A 23110-nucleotide genomic window follows, 5' to 3' on the forward strand; every position below is an offset into this window, starting at 1 on the left:
ATTGTTGGGAGGAATCAAAGACAAACTTTTATAATTCCCTAATAGAATATTTGAAACATGGCAGTTGCTTTTATTTCTGTTAATAAGATTAATAAGTCAATGGCTTTTTACATGCAGGTGAGTTTTAAATGTAAGGAGATTAAAGAACATTCATACTTCTTAATATAAAATACCTCATATTAAGCTTTATTAACCTGTATTGGCATCTTTTTATTTTTAAAGTAATGTGACAGTAGGCAGGGCACTCCCAAACAGATCAGAGAAGATGGTGTTTAAGTAAAGGCATTTCTAGGGACTGTGAGGTTTGGAAAATTTTCTTAATGGGTCTACATTAAACATATATTCTTGGGCATTTAGTAACATATATTGTTATATCTCTATATTGATTCATATGTGCTTTATTTTCTGTATAGGTATCATGACATGCCAGATGTCATTGACTTTCTTGTGCTACATCAGTTTTATAATGAAGCCAAAGAAAGGAACTGGCAGATTGGTAAGTATAGAATTGTTGTTTTATTAACCATTAAGCTTAAGTACAGTAAGTAACTTTTTAACTGTGATTTAACAGAAAAAAACTAGCATACATTTAGCTGAAAAAAGCTGTGAGAGAAACTAGAAAAATTAAGTTAAAATTTCCTTTTATTTTTTATGCACATTGTGTGTGGCATATAGTCTCTAAACCTTCTGTAAATACCTACTCTATTAATATACAAAAAGGAATATAGACAAAATTCTCACCAGTTGCCCTAAAATAGAGCACTTTACACTTGGCTTCTAAAACAGATCATTACTGATTGTGATTTGTTTCCTTTTTTTCTTACTCCATCCTTGTTTCCCTCCCTGTCACCCTCCCACCCTCTTTTGTTCTTTTACCCTTCTTTCATTTTTTATTATAAAAAGCAGTATAACAATAATGTAAAGGAAAAAAATTTAAGAGTTAAAGAAATTTGCTTATAGCTCTATTGTATAACAATGCAATACAGAACATAAGGATTTTTAAACTGTTGACTTTTGTGCACACTTAATTACTTGTGCTTGAATTTCAAAAATCTAATTGTAGCCATGTACATTAGTCCATTTTCACACTTCTATAAAGATACTACCTCAGACTGGGTAATTTATAAAGAAAAAACCATTTAATTGATTTCACAGTTCCACATGGCTCGGGATACCTCAGGAAACTAACAGTCATGGCAGACGGCAAAGGGGAAGCAAGGATCTTCTTCATATGGCTGTAGGAGATAGAGAGTTAGAAGGGGAAGTGCCACACTTTTAAACCATCAGATCTTGTGAAAACTCACTACGGTCGCAAGAACAGCATGAGGGAAACTGCCCCCATAATCCGATCCACTCCCACCAGGTCCCTCCCTCAGTGTGAGGGAATTAGAATTTGAGTTGAGGTTTTGGTGGGGACACAGAGCCTAGCCATTTCGTTATGCCCCTGACCCCACCCAAATCTCATGTCCTCACATTTCAAAACCAATCATGCCTTCCCAACAGACCCTCAACGTCTTAACTCATTCCAGCATTAACTCAAAAGTTCGTGTCCAAAGTATCATCTGAGATGAGACAAATCACTTCTGCCTATGAGTCTGTAAAATCCAAAGTTTGTCACTTGCTAGATACAATGAGGGGTACAGGTATTGGATAAATACATCCATTCCAAATGGGAGAAATTGTCCAAAACTAAGGGCTTGAAGGCTCCACACAAGTCCAAAATCCAGCAGGGCAGTCAAATTTTAAAGCTCCCAAATGATCTCCTTTGACTCCATGTCTCACATCCAGGTCACACTGATGCAAGAGGTGGGTTCCCATGGTCTTGAGCAGCTCCACCCCTGTAACTTTGCAGGGTATATCCCCTTTCCCAGCTGCTTTCACAGGCTGGTGTTGAGTGTCTGCAGCTTTTCCAGGCTCACAATGTATGCTGTCTGTGGATCTGCCATTCTGGGGTGTGGAGGATGGTTACCTCTTCTCACAGTTCCACTAGGCAGTGCCCCAGTGGGGATTCTGACTCTGTATGGGGGCTCCAGCCCAACATTTCCCTTCCCCACTGCCCTAGCAGAGATTCTCCATGAGGGCACTACCCCAGCAGCAGACTTCCAAAATCTAGGTGGAGGTTCTCAAACCTCAATTCTTGACTTCTGTGGACCTGCGGTTCCAACACCACATGTAAGCCACCAAAGTTGAGTGCTTGCTCCCTTTGAAACAATGGCCTGAGCTGTACCTTGGCCCCTTTTAGTCACGACTGGAGCTGGAGCAGCTGGCAAACAGGGCACCAAGTTCCAAGTGTGCACAGAGTAGCCAGGCAACCCCAAGAAACCATTTTTTCCCTTTTAGACCCCGGGACTTGTGATGGGAGGGACTGCCTCAAAGATCTCTGACATGCCCTGGATACATTTTCTCCATTTTCTTGGCAGTTAACATTTGGCTCCTAGTTATGCAAATTTCTGCAGGTGACTTGAATTTCTTCTCAGAAAATGGGTTTTTCTTTTCTGTCGTGTCCATCATCAAGCTGCAAATTTTCTGAACTTTAATGCTCTGCTTCCCTTTTAAAGATAAGTTCTAATTCAAAATCATATCTTTGTGAATACATAAAACTGCATACTTTTTACAGCAGCCAAGTCACCCCTTGAGTGCTTTGCTGCTTATAAGTTCCTGATCTCCATCTGAGACCACTTCAGCCTGGACTTCATTGTCCATATGACTATTAGCATTTTGGTCAAAACCATTCAACAAATCTCTAAGAAGTTCCAAACTTTCCTACATCTTCCTTGGTTTAGAGGAAGATCTGTAGTATAAAAACTAGTATGAAGAGATTTTTAAAGAAAGCTGAAAGCAAGACAAAAGAATCAACTGCATTTATGTACATATGTAATACAGTAAGGAGTATGCCTAATGATGATGCTAAGTAATTGAAAAAAGTCAAATTATGCTTGGTAGCATTTATTTAAGAAGATGTTGTCATATGTAATTTATTTCAGAAAGATTTCTACCACTTGGAAATCAAAATACATGAAGAAGTTGAAATGTAAAATAATCATTTATCTCAGAAACCTAGATGGAAACTTCTGATAATGCTACATGTAATGCTACTTCTGTAGTCAAGAAAGAGTAGTAATTTAGAGTGGTAATAGAGCTAATATTCTCAAGAGCATCTTTTTAAGAATTTTAAAACATTATAGGTGATAGATTCCGCAGTATAATAGATGACGCCTGGTGGTTTGGGACTGTGGAGAGTCAGCAGCCTTTTCAACCAGAGTATCCTGATAGTTCTTTCCAGTGTTACAGTGTCCAGTAAGTATGTTTATGATCTTTTGTGCCTAACATAATACTGTAATAGTATGTGGCATTTTAATAACCTCCACTAGGAGTAATACCTTTTATCTGACTTATCTAGTCTCACAATACCTATACTTGAAAAGAAGAAATTTTATGATAAAATGCTCAGTTCTTTCTTTGTTTTAGTCAAAGCAAAGTTCTTTGTTTTCTTTGACTAAAACAAAGGAAGAACTGAGCACTTTATTTCTACCTCTTTTGATGTCTGTATTTTCTGTTAACTATTTCTACTTTGGACAAGAATTGCAACTATTTTAATGGAAAATATGAAAACTAATTTACTAACTAAAGTAATTGTTGCTGGAGTATAGCAATGAATATTAGTACTTAGTCTTTTGTTTAGTCGTATGAATTCTAGGCAGAAGTGGTTGCATCATGTTTGGAAGTACTATTTGTTGGCAATATTTACTTCTTGAAATTCCAGAGTTGTAAGATTGCTAATGAATGAATCCTCTCAAGAGTGATAGAAGAAATGTTTATTCTATGAGGATTGACTTTTAAGTCTCCATATTGACTAAGAGTAGGCTTTCTGCCCTCTATGTTTCATAGTGATAGACCATGTTTTCTCTATTAGAGGTTTATTATTATCTTTATGTAACCAGAGTTGTACTTTCAAGACAACTGTATTGCCCTTTTTCAGATTTCACCTCCAGGAATTCATGTAAAATTATGGTAGTATATGAAAGGAAGTGCTATATGATTAATTTGATTTGCATCTTGTGATTTTTTAATAGCTGGGACAATAATGAGAGAGAAAAGATGAGCCCCTGGGATATGGAGCCAATTCCAGAAGGAAGTAAGTACCCTTTTAAAAATGAATTATAATTCTTTAAAAGTAAAATGGCAGTCACATGATATTGGAAACTAATTTTTTCTGATTTTCTTAAAATACTATATCTAGCTGCCTTTCCAGATGAAGTTGGTGCTGGCGTTCCTGTCTCCCAGGAAGAATTAACTGCTTTGCTATACAAACCCCAGGAAGGAGAGTGGGGAGCTCATTCCAGAGATGAAGAATGTGAACGGGTTATTCAGGGCATCAACCACCTTCTTTCCCTGGGTATGATGAATGTCAAAAAATTTTAGGAGCATGCAAGGGAGCTAGGAAAATCAGCAGAATTTTTAAGTTCTACAAAAGGATATGCAGTTTCTCACTGTACACTTCACTTTTAACTCAAGAAGCTCAGTGATTCTAGTTTTAATATTAACAGTTTTATATGCTTGGCCAAAGTAATAACTGATCATTTTTTCAGCAAAGGAGAAGAGTGAAGGTAGTCATGTAACTGTCTTTTTCCTTTTTGAATCACTTTGATTCTCTAGCTATTTCCTGAGGCTTACTTTGGATGGGTTTCTTGGTAAGGACAGTGGATAAGTAATGTATTTTACCAGCATAGTTAAATTTTCTAAAATATGTCACTTGAGAAGTTTGGCATTTATCTAGGAAAGACAGAAATCTGAAGTTAATCCCAGTGCTCCTCTAATTTTGTTTTACCTGATTTGAACCAGTGTATCATGCATGATTCATAGATATGATGTCCAAATATAAAGAATAACATTCTGTTTGTGTAATGGAATCCTCATGGTTTTAGAAATGTAGTATATCACCCTCCCTTCTTGTTTATATATGAATAAGTGTTTGTTACCTTCAGATGTTAATGTCCTTTATAGCCACCGTATTTGATTTTGATAATTTTGTAGATTTTGCCAGCCCTTTTGCTGTTCCAGTGGATCTCAGTGCCTACCCCTTGTATTGTACTGTAGTTGCTTATCCAACTGACCTCAATACCATCAGGCGGAGACTTGAAAATCGCTTTTACAGGTCTGTTTGTTTTTATCACTTGGCTTTTGCTTTCCTTTTTGAGATCTGCATTTTCATATGATTCTGCAAAAGACCCACACCAAAATTTCCTTTAAAAATTTAGAACACTAATTTCCCTTTATTTAGTAGATTCTCACTCTTGCAGAGTAGAAAGGGGATAGAGAAGAAAGGCTGAGAGGAAAATATAGGTAGCACAAATGGTGTGCAAAACAAATCTACATTTAACTTCAGTTTATTAAAGACAATTTAAGTGGTTTGTGGATTCATCATGATTAACGTGCTACAGATTTTGAGCATGTTTAAATCCTCTGTTGGAGAATTTGGTTGCAGTTAATTAAATTTAGTTACCAGTCCTGAAATACATACAGGAAAGGAGCCAAGTAATTTTTTCCCTTTGTTTTGGTTGGGATGGGAGATGATTATGGGAAGGCTGTAGAGGGCACCTCTTGGTCCCTCTTTCATCCAAGTCTCCTACTGACCACAATATTCCATGACTGGTTAATCTGCCTTTGCAACTGAGAACTGGTTGTATTTTTATAATATATATTATTTTGATTTGATACTAAATATTATAAAAGTAATTAGATAAAAATCTTTCATTTTTTAGAATCTGTTTTGTTTTTCTTGCTCTTCTTGGCTCTTCCTCTGAAAACTAAACATTCTTTTGACCTTATCAAATGACTCTTTACCCATAACGTCCTAGGTTAGCTCTATTTGAAGTTTTGTATATACGTTCCAGTGGTTCAAAATCCCTGCTTGTGCTTTAAATACTATAACTATATCATGTCTTTTTAGTGCTCACCAGTCAAATATATTGCGTTATTTACATATTGGAACACTTTGGACACACTCTGATTAAGTACATATTTGTTCTATATTGTATATTCCTAAAATATATTTTAAATATATCAGCCAAGGCTAACAGAGTATTTTTTTTCTTTCACAGGAGAATATCAGCATTAATGTGGGAGGTACGCTACATTGAGCATAATGCCAGGACTTTCAATGAGCCAGACAGTCCTATAGTTAAAGCAGCTAAAATTGTAACTGATGTCTTACTTCGATTTATTGGGTAAGAAGCAGTTTAAGCTTCCAGAGAATCTAACTTAAGGTTTTTAAAAAATTATTTTTTAAAAATTAATTGTAAAAATTGCTGAAGTTATTGAAATGGCTTATCTTGGTTCTTAGGGATCAGAGCTGTACTGATATATTGGATACTTATAATAAAGTTAAAGCAGAAGAACGAAACAGTACTGATGCAGAGGAGGTAAGAATCACAGCATGATTAGTAGGAATGAATTACTTTTCTCTTATTTGAAGTACAGAATTATGTCTAAATGTTGTAATTGACCATGAACAGCAAAACAGAGTTTTGAAAGCTGGCTGAATACTGGCATCTTTTAATATTAAACTATTTAAAGTGTACTTAGATGGCATATAACAAAAATAAAATAATACTACAGGGTTTAGTCAGAGACAGGCGGCCAGTCATCATATTTGACATAGTGGGTTTAAGTGATGAGAAATCAATACTTTATTTTCCATCATGCTAGAAATAAGACAGGTGCTCAGTATTTTAAAGGAATGTTTAGTTGATGGAAATTTCAATAAGGATTTTATTTTCTATATGGTGTATAGAAAATATTAAAGCATTTTAAAGTTTCTGGTTTAAAAGTCTAAATTTTTGGTAGTTTCATGAAATTATTACTTGATTTCCTTTCTAAAAATTTATAAAGATAAACCAGTCTTTTCTGAATGAAATGAAAGTAGTGCTTAGCAGACCTTTGTGTTCTTGATTTCTCTACTCATCTATGTTTCTAATTTACACAAAGCCATATTTGGCTGGAGGTTATGATAGAAACAAAAACCAAAATAGAGGTTGGAACAATATTAGAAAGTGATAATTCACAAATCTTTACTAGAAAACAATTCATCCCAGGGATGAGTGACTCACATGTGCTAGATTGTGTTGCAGTGGCATGAGATGTTTTGCATTTTTATATTATTTATACTGTTAATCTCCAGAATGGTAAAACTCTATTGCTGTTTTTTTAAATTTTTTCATGAAAATGTATCTGACTATGAAATATATTATTGCAGTTAAATGTTATTTACATAATAAAGGAAAACATGATATACCAATAAGATATAGTTTCTTAAAACCTAAGAAAAATGTATCACTAATATTTTTTGTATTTTCTTATATCTTCCTTATATTTTCTCTGACCTTTCATATAAATGTATTCTAGCTAGGGAATTTGATGTAGCAAGAATTTTACCTCAGAGTAGCACTATTAGGGTTAAAATAGAAAACTTAAGTAAAAATGTAACTCAACAGTTTTATTTTGTTAGAAAGGAGTACCAGTGTCTCATGACTACTTTTTATTTTCTACTATGTATTACCCAGTGTTTCACTATCACTAGTGGTGCTTGGGTCTTGACTCTTCATATTAAAAAATTATCCCTTAGAGAGATACTTAACTGAAATAGATCACTTTCCTGTAGGAAAACGTAAATGCATATTTTATGTGATCTATTTCTTGAAATGACAATGGATTAATCATGAATAATTAATAATTGTATATTAAATGAGCATATCATGTAGAATAAGATTTTTAAAAAATACTAACACTTACTTTGGTGCAATTTTAGCAAACACCAACCACTACACTGTTTGCCTCCTTTCCCGATTCTTATTTAAAGAGAAACCTTGTTTAATTCTTCTTCTTCCAGTATATTTTCCAGCTTGTACACTGTATATTGGGACTGTTTCACATGAGTCTTCCTCCAGCTTTTGTTCTACTTGATCAAATGGGGAAAAGTTAACTGTGATTACATTTCCCACTTATTTGTTAATGTCCATCTAATTTATATGACTTTGAACTTTTTCCACTCTTCCCTTTTAATTTAGGATACAGAAATGGTTGATTTAGATTCAGATGGTCCTGGTACTTCATCTGGAAGAAGGGTGAGTAAATAAATGAACTGCTGAGGAGATACGTTTTCAGGTTTCCTATGTCAGTGATCCCTAAGACCAACCCCATATTTGGAGAATTGCTAGAAAGATTCTTGTAAGTAAGTATATTAGGTATGCTCATTGATAAGATTTATTACAGTGATACAGTAAGGGTACCCAGTTGAGTCATGGAGAAAAAGACACAGGCAGAGTCTGGAGAAATTTATGTACAGGCTTCCTTATGCTATTAATATCTTTCCCCTGTGAGGGGTCACATATCACACTCTTTCCAGCATGTGTGTGATTAGAGATTCAGTTCCCAAAGATTTTATTGGGGGCTGGTTATGTAGGTACCCTCTGACTAGTGCACGCTAAGATTCCAGATTCCCAGAAGGAAATTACATATTCAGCACAAATCACATTGTTTTATACTGTGTAGGTGCAGCAAATTGTCTAAATAATTTAGGAAGCCATTCAAATGCCAAGTTCCCAATTGCCAGCCAAGGGCCAACCTTGCAAGCAAGCCCTGGCCTGCTATGTTAACTCTTTTGTGCAGATTTCCCCTCTATAATAATTAGACTTAGAGTTATTTTATATAAGGAACAATATATTTTGTTAATACCGAAAGAGATCATAACAAAAGACATCCAATGGTACAGAACAGAGTTTATCATGACCACAAAGGATTTCCAGGGAAAAAAAAAATTAAAGTGTTGTTTTGAGAAAAATATGATGCCATTGTCAAGTATACTTAACCAGCAAGTAGTAAGGCACTATAGCTTGGTCTTGTAGAGGAAAGAAGCCTTGTTCCTCTGTACTTTATCTGAAGTTCAGATTTGAGTACTAGAAGTCTTGCCATTTCCATGAATATAGTGTCTAGTTTTTTTAGCTCGTTATTTTTGCCAGGGAAGTCTAATCTAAACTAAGAAACTAAAATAGCAGCTGCCTTATTTTATACAGATACATATGTTAATATTAGGGATTCTTGAGAAAAATCAATAGAGTTAAGGAAAGATCTTTCAGATATAATTCTATTAAAATCTATAGGTCAAATGCCGAGGCAGAAGACAGTCTTTAAAGTGTAATCCTGATGCTTGGAAAAAACAATGCAAAGAACTGTTGAGCCTCATTTATGAACGTGAAGACTCAGAGCCATTTCGACAGCCAGCCGATCCGCTTTCTTACCCAGTAAGCATACAGTTGTTTAAATAATTGCCAGTATGATAATTTCCCATAAATGTCCATGCTAAAATCGAATTAAGAGCAATTTTCTTGCTCCCTGCTTTCCTTTCTTTTTTCTAATCTTTTGGTTGTGAAAGTAGTAGTGTGATTGGTGTGATCTTTTAAAAAATGCCGTTATGTCTTTAGTGTGTAAATTATACATTTGTTTGCTTGTAGGGAGTTTGGGTAAAATAAATTAGTCTTGTGTTTTTCATAGCAAAGGAGAATGGTGAATGTACAATTTCTTCACCTTAAAGTACAGCCAATAAAAACATAATTCCAGTGTATGGATCTTTGAGACTTAAGTCATAATTGTATTACATGTCTTGATATTTTGTTATAGTTGTCTGGAAACCAGTATATGCTCTTTATCCTAATAGGGTCATCAAGAGCAAGAGGGAGAATCCTCAGAGTCTGTTGTTCCAGAAAGACAACAAGATTCATCTCTTTCTGAGGTAGGCCTGGTAGTCTCTTAAAAGACATACTGATTGTTTTTACTTTCTAAACTCTCCATACTGTACATCAACCTTTTATAATTTGTTAAAACTCCTTTCTAACTTAGTTCCCTTTTTACTTTTGTTCGATTTTTTTAGTAATTTCTTTTTTTTGTTGTTCCTCTTTTTGAATCAACATGTGTTCTCAAGATTGTTCTTTGTATCCTCCTTGTAAATGTTTACTTTTCTATGTAGATTCAAAGCTACTGCAACAGAGTAGAAAACATCAATTATACAATATAATTGTGTCTGTATTGCAGCTGGTTATTCCCACTGAGACTTCATTCAGCAAGTAGGCTGAGTCTTTTAAATTTTGGTCATCATACTACTACACAAGTTCTAACATAAGCCTTACTGTGTTAGAATACACTTCTGTATTTTTAGGATTTGAGAAAATAAGAAGATATATTTAGAACATTTGTGATTTCTCATACTTTGAAAAATATTTTCTGTCTTTTTATAATACCCTTTTTCTGCCCTTTCTGGCTTTTTGGCTTTTTCCTTGGAGGGGAATGTGGAGATTTTACTTCTCGATGATTCTAAATGCATTAAGGGATCTAATACTGAGTATGGTTTTCACTCTGAACCTTGGCATATATAGGAATAAATCTTAGATGTAACTTTATCTGATAACCCTTCCGGAATCTGCCCTCTCCCCTAATCAAAATCAAATGAAGTATGGACCTAAAAGATGGAAGACCTTCGATGAAGCAAAGGTATCACATTGATTAAAAATCAAAAAGGAAAGACACAAACATGACCAATGTGACTTTGACCCTCAACTAATGACACTTAAGTAGAATGTTCTCATAGCAAGAATTGTGGAAATATGTAGCTAATCTGTAGACTGGAACAATTTAATTACATGTGAATAATCCCATCTTTTATCATTCAACAGTTTGCTGGGGTTTTGGAGTTTGTATCAGCCTTTAAGCAAGAAATAGAATTCCATATTATGGATGCTGTAGAGATGAAGCCAACAATTATGGATTTTCCATTCTGTCCCTTCAGAGTTATTTATGGTTATTACTGTGGTGTGAGGGCTAAGGCTTTCCCACAGACTTCTGCTGTTTTTATGAGCCAACAAAAGATGTTTTGGGGTTGTGGGGAAGTAGTTGGCACATTGAAAAGCAATGTGTTTATTTCGTGGTGGATTGTAGTAGGTGATGCCAATTTTAGTTCCATTGTATTTCTTAATATTGTTATGCAGTTTGAGTATTTAATAACATATTCTTCTTTGTAGGATTATCAAGATGTTATAGATACTCCTGTGGACTTCAGCACTGTGAAAGAAACCTTGGAAGCAGGAAACTATGGTAGTCCTCTGGAATTTTATAAGGATGTTCGCCAAATATTCAACAAGTCCAAAGCTTATACCTCTAATAAAAAGTCAAGGGTATGATTTTATTAGTTGGGTTAATTATCAGGCAGTTTTCATTAACCAGTTACTGAAGTTTAATCTGCAGTATCTTTTTTGAAATATGGATTGCTTGTTAGGCATGCATAAAGATACATTTAGCAGTCATTCTGAAATTAACCACTTTTTCCTTTCTCTTACTTGTCTCTTTACTCTTTAGCAGTATTTATAGCTACCAGAGAAAAAAACAAGGAAAGGAGATATAGTAATTTGAGTACACTTTAATATGTCTAATAAGTGACTTAATAAATAGAAAAGTGATTGACAGTGTTAATTTATGTGAAATAGTTTTATTAGCTCTGAATATGTATGTTCCATTTCTTCTAACAAATAATGAGCCATCTTGGGAAGTTATAAGTGCTTATTTATACTCACATTTAATATTTTCCCTGTATTTTGTTAGAATTTAAAGTATATTGAGAATAGCAAAATAATAATTATTATTTTTTTTTAATAACTGGTATCTGATTAACTTTTCATCAGTAGATATATACTTGCCTACTTCCCCTTTATGGAAAATACATTTCCACTAATTTCTGCAAGCATAATTTGTTTACACTTGCTTTCCCCCGCTTGAGCCTGATTGCTAGAGTGACATTTTCTATAGAAAGTTTGGGAAACACAGAGAAGTATAAAGAAGAAAACAAAAATCATCTGTGAAGGCTATCACCTATTTTTACTTACAGTGACTGTTTATCTACTTCCAGGATTTTCTACATGAACGTATATATCTACATATGTTTGTATATTCTTTAAAATAGTAGATTTCATATTTTGAAGCATTTTTTGTTACTTAAGTATTATGAACATTTTCCTATATCATCATTACTCTTTGAAAACAAGGTTTTTAATTGGTATTCTGTTGTGTGGTTGTTTTATGTTGCATTAACCAGTGTCCTTTGGTTAGAGATTTAGGTTGTTTCCAGTTATTCATTTTACATGAATAATGCTATAAGTAATATCTTTAGCATTCTTGAATATAATTCTCTTTATGTATATAATTCTGTGATATTTCCTTGGGACAAATTCCCAGAAGTAAAATTATCAGCAAAAGGATATGTGTATCTTTAAGGTTTTTTGTACATACTGCATATTGTCCTTTAGAATGCTGTTTCAGATTACATTCCCTCTTGCATTGTATAAGATTCTTTTTTTTTTTACCCTTTAGAACATTGAACTCTACATTTGAAAAATATTTATTTTTAGATGAAAGTGGTATCTTTAAAGATATTTGAAAAGAATTTTTCAAGTGAATAAATATTTTGTCTGGAATGATGAGGCTTTATTGGTTTAGGCATGTTTATACCTTTTTTAAAAATATAAAACTATTTAGTTAAGACAGTGTAATTTCTGCCTTCTCAGATCTATAGCATGATGCTGCGATTATCTGCCTTATTTGAAAGTCATATCAAAAATATCATCTCTGAATATAAGTCAGCAATCCAGAATCAGAAGAGGAGAAGGCCACGGTACAGAAAACGTCTAAGAAGCAGCAGCAGTTCGTTGTCTAGTAGTGGAGCACCTAGGTATTACTGATGCAGCATTTTTTGTTCTTAAAGCATTTTGTATGTATTACCTAATTTGTGAAAGCTTATGAATAGTTTGAGGAGATCCCAAGAGGTCTTTTTTTGTTGTTTAGTAACCAAAAGCACTATTTATGTGGGTTTTACCATCCTAGAAACTTTATTTTATTTTAATGATTGAGGTTTCACTGTCAAATTATCTGTTTCAAGCATTTTACATGAATTTTAAGGCATTTCCTCTTCAATCAGGTAATACTTGACCTTGATGCCTCTTGATACCTCTTTGTGTCATACTGTCTATCATAATATGTTGCTAACAGAAAAAAAAAATGCTCATCGTACATATTTTTACTTCTAGTCCAAAAGGGAAGCAGAAACAACTGAAGCTGCAGCCTAAAAATGACCAGAATACCTCAGTATCTTATGCCAGAACTAGCTCTCCTTTCTCATCTCCTGGTAAATATGTGTTTTGTTTTTTGGTGTTCTGTATCTCAGTTTAATTCTGATGTTAAGGATATAGAAGAGACAGCATGGTTTATAGTGCAAAGAACAATGGATTTAGATTCTTTTTAAAGTTGTGTTTTATTCCCAATTCTACTTGCTAATTGTGTGTCCCTGAGTATGACATTAGGCCATATGACTCAGTTTCTTTATTTGACTACGTGAATTTTAAAGTCTCTTAGTTTTAAAATTTTATGATTAAATGATTTTAATGTCTATGATATTTCAGAGCACTCATCTTCAATATATTTACCAACATAATATTTGAAAATTTATGATGTGCAATTGGACAAGTTTTTCTGTCATTCAAGCATTTGTTCTCAAAATATTCTTATCATTTTCTTAGAGAAACTTATGATTTTGATGTTGGAATAAAATAACAGAGATATGGTTTTAAAAAGTAACCTGTTTAACTTTCCTGAAAGCATAATTATGTTAGTATTAAAATCTTTTAAAATGCAAGTTTCAGATGCTGCTGAAGGGCTTTCACTGTATCTACTTGATGATGAGCCAGATGGACCATTTTCTTCATCGAGCTTTGGTGGATATAGCCGAAGTGGAAATAGCCATGACCCAGGGAAAGCCAAATCATTTCGGAATAGAGTTTTGCCAGTTAAACAAGGTAGGAAATAAATATGGGACAGGGCTCTTTATGACAGAAGATGAATCATTTAAAAGCTGATATTTTGGCATAGCAAAAACTAGTATATTCTTAGTTAATGAGAATTTTGTGAAGTATGAGTCAGATAGCATTTCATATTCGTAACTGGGAACAGGCCATTAGCAGATTTCCAATAGCTATTTTCAAATGTATTTTAGTCTTAAAATAAAATGTAAGATGGGGGCAGGCATGGTGGCTCACGCCTGTAATCCCCACACTTTTGGAAGCCAAGGGAGGAGGATCACTTTAGGCCAGGAGATTGAGACCAGCCTGACAAGAAAGCAAGACCTCGTCTCTGCATAAAAAATAACCACGTGTGATGGCACAGAGCTCCCAGCTACTTGGGAGGCTGAGATGGGAGGATCACTTGAGCCAGGAGTACGTGACTACAGTGAACTGATTGTGCCATTGCACTCCAGCCTGTGTGACAGAGTGAGATACTATCTCAAAAATAATAAATAAGTAAAATAAAATGAATTAGGAGAAAAAACTAAATATTCTTTCCCCAAACACATTTTAGACACCTTTAGCATTTTTCATATATTAAACCATATTAATGAGAAACGAAAGAGTTTCCAAAGTCATCTTTAAATAAGTCTCATATTTTTGTGGCCCACTCCAGTAAAAATAGGGGTCTGGGCTAAGAAATGAGCCTTCTTTCAGTCAACAACCACTTCTACCACCTTCCTTAAGGTTTTCAAGTTATATAACTTGGATATTCTCTTCCCTAGGGGCATGCTATACCACAAAGTCAGTGGCTTTCAGACTGTACCCTGCCCATTTCTGAGGCATCCACAAAAGTACTTCAGACATTCTCAGAAGAACCTTCTGCATTTAATCTGATAGTTCTATTTGTTATTTCATATAAGGAGCTGCTATTTTACTTTTTATTAGGAGAAAAATGTTCACTGTTTAAAAAGAAATCACTGACCTAATTCATTATGTGCGTCTATCTTGGACCATACAAGGGATATCAATTATCATAAATATTTGAAGGTTATTGTTACTCAAGTTTTCTTCTTTTACTTAGTCCTATATTAGGGACCTTGAACATACTCAAAGAAAGTTCTAACATGTTTAGCTATTTGAAATTTCTGAAGAAAAGTTAATATGCTTTTACAAATAATTTTATTGGAATATAGATTTTATTTTATATACATTTTAATGCAAGATTAAGTAGCTTACCCCCCTTTTTTTTTTCTTGGAGATGGAGCCTCACTTTGTTGCCCAGGCTGGAGTGAAGTGGGGCAGACTCGGCTCACTGCAACCTCCGCCTCCCAGGTTCTTGCAATTCTCCCGCCTCAGCCTCCTGAGTAGCTGCCACAAGTGGCGCACACCACCACGCCTGGCTAATTTTTTGTATTTTAGTAGAGACGAGGTTTCACTGTGTTGCCCAGGGTGGTCTCAAACTCCTGAGCTCAGGCAATCCACCCGCCTCGGTCTCCCAAAGTGCTGGGATTACAGGTGTGAACCACCACACCACCTCCATTGTTATTTAACTATCAAATAAGTTAAAAATAGGCTTTTGCAAATATACTTTATAGCGGTTATATAAGAAATATTGAAACATGGCCGGGGGTTGTGGCTCACGCCTGTAATCCAAGCACTTTGGAGGCCAAGGCGGGTGGATCACCTGAGGTCGGGAGTTCAAGACCAGCCTGACCAACATGGTGAAACTCTGTCTTTATTTGAAAAAATTAAATTAAAAAAAATATTGAAACCTATTTGATTACTTTAAAATAATTAGTGTCTTTATTTTCCCCAAATTATATCTTTAGTGTCTCCTCTGATCTTGCATACTTATACCATTGCCTTTTTGCATTTTACCTTTTCCTCCACTGTCAAGTTTAACCCATGCCTCCTGTGTCTATTTTGTTTTTCCCATCCACAGAGTCGTTTATCCTTTGCAGTATGGTGTCTGACCTGACCACTCTTCAAAAGCTGTTCTCACACTCATGAGTACTCTTCAGTGGCCAGCTATTGTCTTTTTTTAGTTTTTAACTTCTCGGTCTCTGTATCATTGCATGTTGTTGACTACCTCTTCTATGAAGTCTACTCGTAAACTTCTATATGCTATTGATTATCTTATATCTCTTGTTTCTGTTTCTTCTCTTTGACTCTACTGCTATTTGCAGAGTTTGTCACTGTTATTTGCTTGTTTTTGTCTTCCACAAATAAGGAGTCTAATGACTGCATCAGCCATCTTGATGTGATCACTCTCCAAATACATATACACAGCTCAGATATCTCCATTAGAATAATTTCCAAGTGCTTCCTTATAAAATAAAAAAATAAAAATCCTCGGTTGCTTATCTTTGCGTCTCAAACTTGCTTATTTTTCTGTACTCACTATTTTAGTTAATGGTATCATCATCTTTCTTGCTACCTAACTTAAAATCTCGCAGTGCTTTTTGACTCTTCATTTATACCTAGTCAGTTGCCAAGTTTTGTGAATTCTACAACTCTTTAATACCACTTAAATATCTTATGTAGTTTCCACTTCTATCACCTTAGTCTCCAGGCTAGGGTATTAGTCAGCTTGGGTTTCCATAACAAGGTACCACAGACTTGAGTGACTTAAACAGGAGGCATTCATTTTTCTCACAGAGCTAGAGGCTCAATCCAATGTTAAGGTGCCATATGGGTGGCTATCTGATAAGGGATTTTTCCCTGGTTTCTCTGTGTCCACCTTCTTGCTTTGTCCTCACGTGCCCTTGCCTCTTCAGAGAGACAGAGGGAAATACCCCTAGTATCTCTTCCTCTTCCTGTAAGAACATCAGTCCTTTTGAGTTATAGTCCCACCCATATAACCCCATTTAACCTTAATTACCTCCTTATATGCCCTAATCTCTAAATGCAGTCACTGTGGGGGTTAGGGCTTCCACATATGAATTTTGAAGGGACACAGTTCAGTCCATAACACCCAGACTTATTAATCTTGTAATTATCCACAACCCTAGTCTTACGTATTTTCAATTCTTCCAGGCTGCTCTCTTATTTCCCTCCTACCTCACTGGCTCGTCCTTCTCCATTTTCTTTGTTGCTTCTTCTTTATCTTCAAACATTTGAATATCTCAGGTCTCTTCGGCCACCTCGTCTCTCTTTACTTATTCTCTCAGTGAGCTCTCCCAGTTCTCATTACCCTAACTATTATCTCTTTACTGAAAATTTTCACAATTATATCTCTAGCTCCACCTTCTCCCCTGAGCTCCAGAGTGGTATATCTACCTGCTGTTTAAATTTTATTTTTTTAACAAAATGTCTTTCCTTGGATCTCTATTAACATCTAAAATGGAATCTTGATTTTTCTAGTGCCCTGCTCAAACCTGTTGCTCCTTCAGGGTTCTCTACATTAGCAAAATATCTCTGCTATTTACCCAGTTGCTTAGGCCATAAAACCTAGGAGTCATCCTTTATTCTGTGCTTGACACTTGATATATAGTCTGTCCCCAAGTCCCGTCAGTTCAATCTTTGAAATTAAAGGTTTCTCTAGAAGGAAATATTCCAAATATAACCACTTATCACATCTATTGAAATATCTCTCATCCTGTCTTACCTAGAATACTGCAGTAGATGCCCAACTGGTCTCTCCTTTCACTTTCTGTCTTGCCTCCTCTATATTCTTTTTTATACACAGCAACCATATGATTTTTAAAATGTAAATCAGATTCTATCTTTCTCCAGCTTAAAACTCTCCACTGGCACTCATCTCCTCCACTCACTGTTTTTCTATTCCACTCTGGTTATACTGGCTTACTTTCTGTTTACTCTTCTGGAATGTTCTTTCCCTATAATGACTTCATTCAATTATTTCTTCAAATACTACCTCTGTAGAGAAGTCTTCCCTATCTAAAATATACTCCCTTTTACGCATACATTTTTTTTTTTTTTGGTTTGTTTTTTGAGACGGAGTTTCACTCTTGTTACCCAGGCTGGGGTGCAATAGCGCGATGTCGGCTCACCACAACGTCCGCCTCCTGGGTTCAAGCAATTCTCCTGCCTCAGCCTCCCGAGTAGCTGGGACTATAGGCGCGTGCCACCATGCCCAGCTAATTTTTGTATTTTTAGTAGAGACAGGGTTTCACCATGTTGACCAGGATGGTCTCGATCTATTGACGTCGTGATCCACCAGCCTCAGCCTCCCAAAGTGCTGGGATTATAGGCGTGAGCCACAGCTCCCGGTCCTACACATACTTTTTAAAAAACATTTTTTTTATAGCATGTCTATGTGAAATTTTATTATTTATCACTTTGTTATCTTTCAAGGTATTCTCACTAAGAGCAAGGACTTTGTCTCTTTCATTACCATATTCAAAGCTTCTAGCAATGCCTTGCCAGTAGTAGGTAATGAATAAAAATCTATTGACTGAATGAATAAAACTTGCTAATTCATGTTCTCAGATAATTCTTCCTGAAGCAAGCCCTTAAAGTTTCTGCCTAAGCCTCATTATCATCATTCCACCCCCATATTCTCCTCCCCTCCCAAAAAAAGCAGACAAAAATAAAAACTTCAATATCTTCTTTTTTGAAGAAATTTAAGTTCTTACTCTGGCACCCTCCATGATTTAGTCCATGTTTTTTGTTTTTGTTTTTGTTTTTTTTTTTGGAAATTATAGACTGTTTAAGAGCCTAAATAATCGTTTTGTCAATGTCAAAGCTTAACTATTAAAAATCATTCATTTTAATTTAGATCACTCCCTTGATGGACCCCTTACAAATGGTGATGGCAGAGAGCCCCGGACAGGAATCAAGAGAAAACTACTTAGTGCATCAGAAGAAGATGAAAACATGGGAGGAGAAGATAAAGAGAAAAAAGAAACAAAAGAGAAATCTCATTTATCCACCTCAGAGAGCGGAGAGTTAGGATCCAGTTTAAGTTCTGAAAGTACCTGTGGTTCTGACTCTGACTCTGAATCAACTTCCAGAACAGATCAAGATTATGTAGATGGAGACCATGATTATAGCAAATTCATACAAACCAGGCCTAAAAGAAAACTCAGAAAGCAACATGGCAATGGAAAAAGAAATTGGAAGACCAGAGGCACAGGCGGAAGAGGCAGATGGGGAAGATGGGGTAGATGGAGTAGAGGAGGCAGAGGAAGAGGAGGCAGGGGACGAGGGAGTCGAGGAAGAGGTGGAGGTGGCACTAGGGGTCGGGGAAGAGGGAGAGGAGGAAGAGGTGCTTCTAGAGGAGCTACCAGAGCCAAAAGAGCACGTATTGCAGATGATGAATTTGATACCATGTTTTCAGGACGTTTCAGTAGACTGCCTCGAATTAAAACAAGAAACCAAGGCAGGAGGACTGTTTTATATAATGATGATTCTGATAATGACAATTTTGTGTCCACTGAGGATCCTCTGAATCTTGGTACATCCAGATCAGGCAGAGTGCGTAAAATGACAGAAAAAGCCAGGGTTAGCCATCTCATGGGATGGAATTATTAACAGTTAATAAATTTAGAATAACTTAAAAAATTCAATGGCCTTCTACTGCAGGGAATTTACCAGGAAATCTACAAAGCAAGTTGTGTGGGGACTTCTGCTTCCTTTCACATTGGTGCTTTTCCATTTATGCCAGTATACATTTGTTTCAAGACTTTTGATCTCCACACTTCATTTGTTCAAATAAGCCTTACTCATTAGGCCTTAAATTAAAAGAAATTCTGCCCACACATACACACACAAACACACACACACACACACACACACACACTCGAAACACAACACAGAAACACTACAGATTTACTGCATTAAAGGAGCATTCAGCTTCTTAAGAGTAGCATGACATTTTTATCTCAATAGAATAGCCCTCTTTTGCTTTTGTATCACAGAAGTATAGCACCTTCTTACAGAGTTTTATATAGTTTGTTTTTGCCATTTTGATTCCTATACCCAGTAATAATAACTTTTGCACAATACACCAATCCTAAAGGCAGCTATTAAATGTTTACAGTTTCTATATTGTAAGAGCGATCTGGATTATTTTACTCTTCCCAGGCCAAACTTTCATGAATTGTACTGAACTGAAGTATATATTTATACTACAGTTTTTTGGGGGGTGGGGGGAATCTTGATATGCTTTTCATTGATTTGCATAATTCACATTAAAGGTGAGAAAGGGTTGGTGCCTTGTAAATATGTAGCAGATCTTCGTGGTGTGTTCTGATGTGTGCATTAACTTTATTAAAAAAGAATACTTGAGGTATCAATCTAGACAAGGTGCCAAATGCAAAAGTTTCCTGCATCCATTTTTTTCCTATCATATTTTATTGCATTAATAGAACTTGTGTAGCTTAAATAATAACGTAAACATTTGAAAAATCCTCATCCACAAAGAACAACTTTGAACAGTAGCTCAGCTACCTCTTATCTACAACTACTGGAAACATTAAGGAAAATAGATGCTGTTCTTCCTTACTGACTAAGGAGAAATAGAACAAGCTTAGTAGGAATGAATACCCATAAGTTATAAGCTGAGAGGTTGTTAATAATTTTATTGGCTCTCAAATTAGTAATTGTAATTAACAAACTTTCATAAGTATAGTATGCTCTACCTTAGGCTTTTGTAGAACATATTTGTGTAAGTGGACTTGGGCTACTGCTTATATATTTCTGTTCTACATACCATTTAACAGCTGTGAGTTACTGGTTTTCATTTGAATCTTAAAATTTAACAAAGCACCTAATTTGAGTTGGAATGTTTTGGCTAGCTAGTATTATGAATCAACTTAGAGATTTTGCTCATACCATTCCAAAGGGTTCTTCTGTTCTAGTCTTTAAGAAAAGAACCTTATTGCACTGCACACTGATATTGTGAATTATTATTTTATAGATAAAAAAAACCTTTAAAAACCCATATTGTCTTGTTTACAGCAGTAGAGTGCATATGGTTCCATAGGTGAGCTTGAGTTCCAAGATCAATTTTGCTCCCCAAATTTAATATTACAGATTTGTTAATTTGTTGGCTACTTACATTTTTGAGGTAAGAGGGATAATATCAATCTCCGTTTCTGTAACGGCAAATTTGTTGCACTTAGATCAGACTCATGGGATAAAACAGACTTCTTAGTGTATACCTAGTTATCCCAGGATATTTCTTAAGCTAATGTGTTTGTCTCATGCTTTCAATCATTTCATGCATCTGAAAACCCTTAAGTGCAGAGGAAGGCGTACACACATAAAACTTTGCTTTTTTGAAAGGGTTGACAGTAGGGTAATTCTTGAATTAACATCTTTAAGCCGTTTTCACTTGCAGTAGAAATGATGTTCAGGCTTTAAGAGAAAGTACTGTTGTTAATTGTTAATGGCACTAACCTCTGTTACTAGACAGCAGACCAACTATTTTTTTTTTGTTGTAGTCGTTTTTTCACTAAACCAAAACTACTTCTGGTTGTAACTCAGCTGCCACTTTTAACCATAGTAGAGATTCAAAATGTTGCTATTTGAAACTACATTTGATTTTTGCTAAAATGTACTGTTTCAGTTATTTATCTCTTGGGCATTTAGACTAAATCGTGCCTGTATTCCTGAAATCAATAATACTTTGGCCTATCCTGATCTGAGTAACATAGTTACTTAAATTCCTGGATATACCCAAATATGGATCACATGTATCATTTTAGTGTGAAATTTTTTGTTGACATTCTTCTATGAAGAGCTGACCTCTTGAATTGTAGAAGAATTGATATTTGTGTGATTTTGGCTATCTGGAGCTTTATTTATAATTTATTTTGAAAAATAAAAATGCCACATTTATTTCCCAAATGTCAAGATTTTCTAGGAGATTAGATAATTAGAATAATAAGGCTGAAGACATTTTAAAGCATATTTTATATGTAGTGAAATACTGTGAAAATATTAGTGAACAGCATTTTGCTGTAATGTTTATTTCAGTTATTAAGATTTAAAGAGTTAGTCATCAGGGTATGATAGATAAACATAGTTATCATTTATCAAACAAACAGATAATTTTCTGTTTGCATGCAAATTATTTTAATAAGTGTGAAAATAAAAGTTTGGAAGATAGTATTTTTACTTTTATATCTGGACTTTTTTCCCCCCAATTTACACTTTGCTTTTTTGTAATACCACCTCCTGTGAATGTGTTGTAATTACTATCACATTGATTACTTTATCATTTTAATTTCTTTGAGGCCATTTAAACCTACATAAAATCTGGGTTCAGCCATAGCAAAGCAAGTAGGAAATGAACAAAGAATTTTGGAGAAAAGCCTAAATCTTAAATTGCTAAGAAAAACCACTGTTACGTTTAGGCCCATGAGAGCATATACATGTATATGTATAACCTAATCCTATGCTAGATATGAATAGTCAGTGAGCTGTAATATTTCTTATAAATGCCAATAATGTTTAAATTCCCAGCTTTAAGATCTTAGTATGTGTATATATTTATAAAACCTGAATTTTGTGTTTCTTCTATGGCTTACTGTGTGTTTCTCTTTCAGCAATAGGATGCTCTCCAAAACATTCACTAGCCAACTAGCCTAATTACTAAATTTGTTTTTGTATATGTGTGTTTGTACACTTGTGTGTGTGTAGAGTTTTTATCCCCAACTTGACACACCTTATCTCAGACATTAAAAAAAGGAGAACATTTTGTATGGAGGACAGTCTACCAACTTTTTGCCTCTGTACAGCTCTTAGCCTGTATATTTACTGCTTGATCATCCATTTCATTATGCCTTCTAGAATACCAATCCATGTTTTGTTTTATACCTGTGTCCCTCTATTCTTTTAATTTCCCTTTTTAAAAATGTGTTTCTTTTTTGTTTCCCTCCCCGGATATCAGGCTTGTGTTGGAATTCTTCCCTACAGCACTTTGTTTCACCCAGATGCAAAGTAACTGAGTAAAATTACAAATCTCATTCTGCACAACTGTGTGCTCAAATATTTAACTCAGCCTTCTAATACTTTGAAGTACATTTCAATTATTTATCTTTTTGTTGTTTTAGTTTTAATCCCAAGATTGTCATCAGACAATAATACAGTGATTGAAAGAGAAAGATGTGAATGCTACTTCTAACTTTCTGATAAAACTTTTTTGAGCATTTTTCCAAAATTTGTATGTTTGTGGTAATGGTGAATTAAACACCTTTTACTTGCTTATATATGTTGGGAATCATTTTATGTACATTTACCAACTGGTACTTATCTTCAAGTTG

General features: G+C 35.0%; 1 protein-coding gene across 3 annotated transcripts in view; it reads left to right on the forward strand.

The window, feature by feature from the left end:
- Positions 1 to 20784, forward strand: part of BRWD3 (bromodomain and WD repeat domain containing 3) — a 126681-nt gene extending 105897 nt beyond the window's left edge. For 2 of the 3 annotated variants that reach the window (XM_012455736.2, XM_064362832.1), the window contains 15 exons: positions 414 to 496; positions 3186 to 3297; positions 4074 to 4135; positions 4241 to 4396; positions 5035 to 5155; positions 6102 to 6227; positions 6344 to 6422; positions 8067 to 8123; positions 9159 to 9299; positions 9713 to 9787; positions 11070 to 11222; positions 12606 to 12769; positions 13125 to 13222; positions 13731 to 13889; positions 18619 to 20784. In XM_012455736.2, coding sequence (XP_012311159.1) covers positions 414 to 496; positions 3186 to 3297; positions 4074 to 4135; positions 4241 to 4396; positions 5035 to 5155; positions 6102 to 6227; positions 6344 to 6422; positions 8067 to 8123; positions 9159 to 9299; positions 9713 to 9787; positions 11070 to 11222; positions 12606 to 12769; positions 13125 to 13222; positions 13731 to 13889; positions 18619 to 19373 — 2341 coding nt within the window. In that variant the 3' untranslated portion in view covers positions 19374 to 20784. The remainder of the gene's footprint in view (positions 1 to 413; positions 497 to 3185; positions 3298 to 4073; positions 4136 to 4240; positions 4397 to 5034; positions 5156 to 6101; positions 6228 to 6343; positions 6423 to 8066; positions 8124 to 9158; positions 9300 to 9712; positions 9788 to 11069; positions 11223 to 12605; positions 12770 to 13124; positions 13223 to 13730; positions 13890 to 18618) is intronic. The other variant, XM_012455737.3, reaches the window with a different exon arrangement.
- Positions 20785 to 23110: the final 2326 nt, after the last annotated feature.

This window comes from Aotus nancymaae, unplaced genomic scaffold, assembly GCF_030222135.1.
Source record: "Aotus nancymaae isolate 86718 unplaced genomic scaffold, 86718_ANA_hifiasm-v0.15.2.pri h1tg000004l, whole genome shotgun sequence".
NCBI lineage: Eukaryota > Metazoa > Chordata > Mammalia > Primates > Aotidae > Aotus > Aotus nancymaae.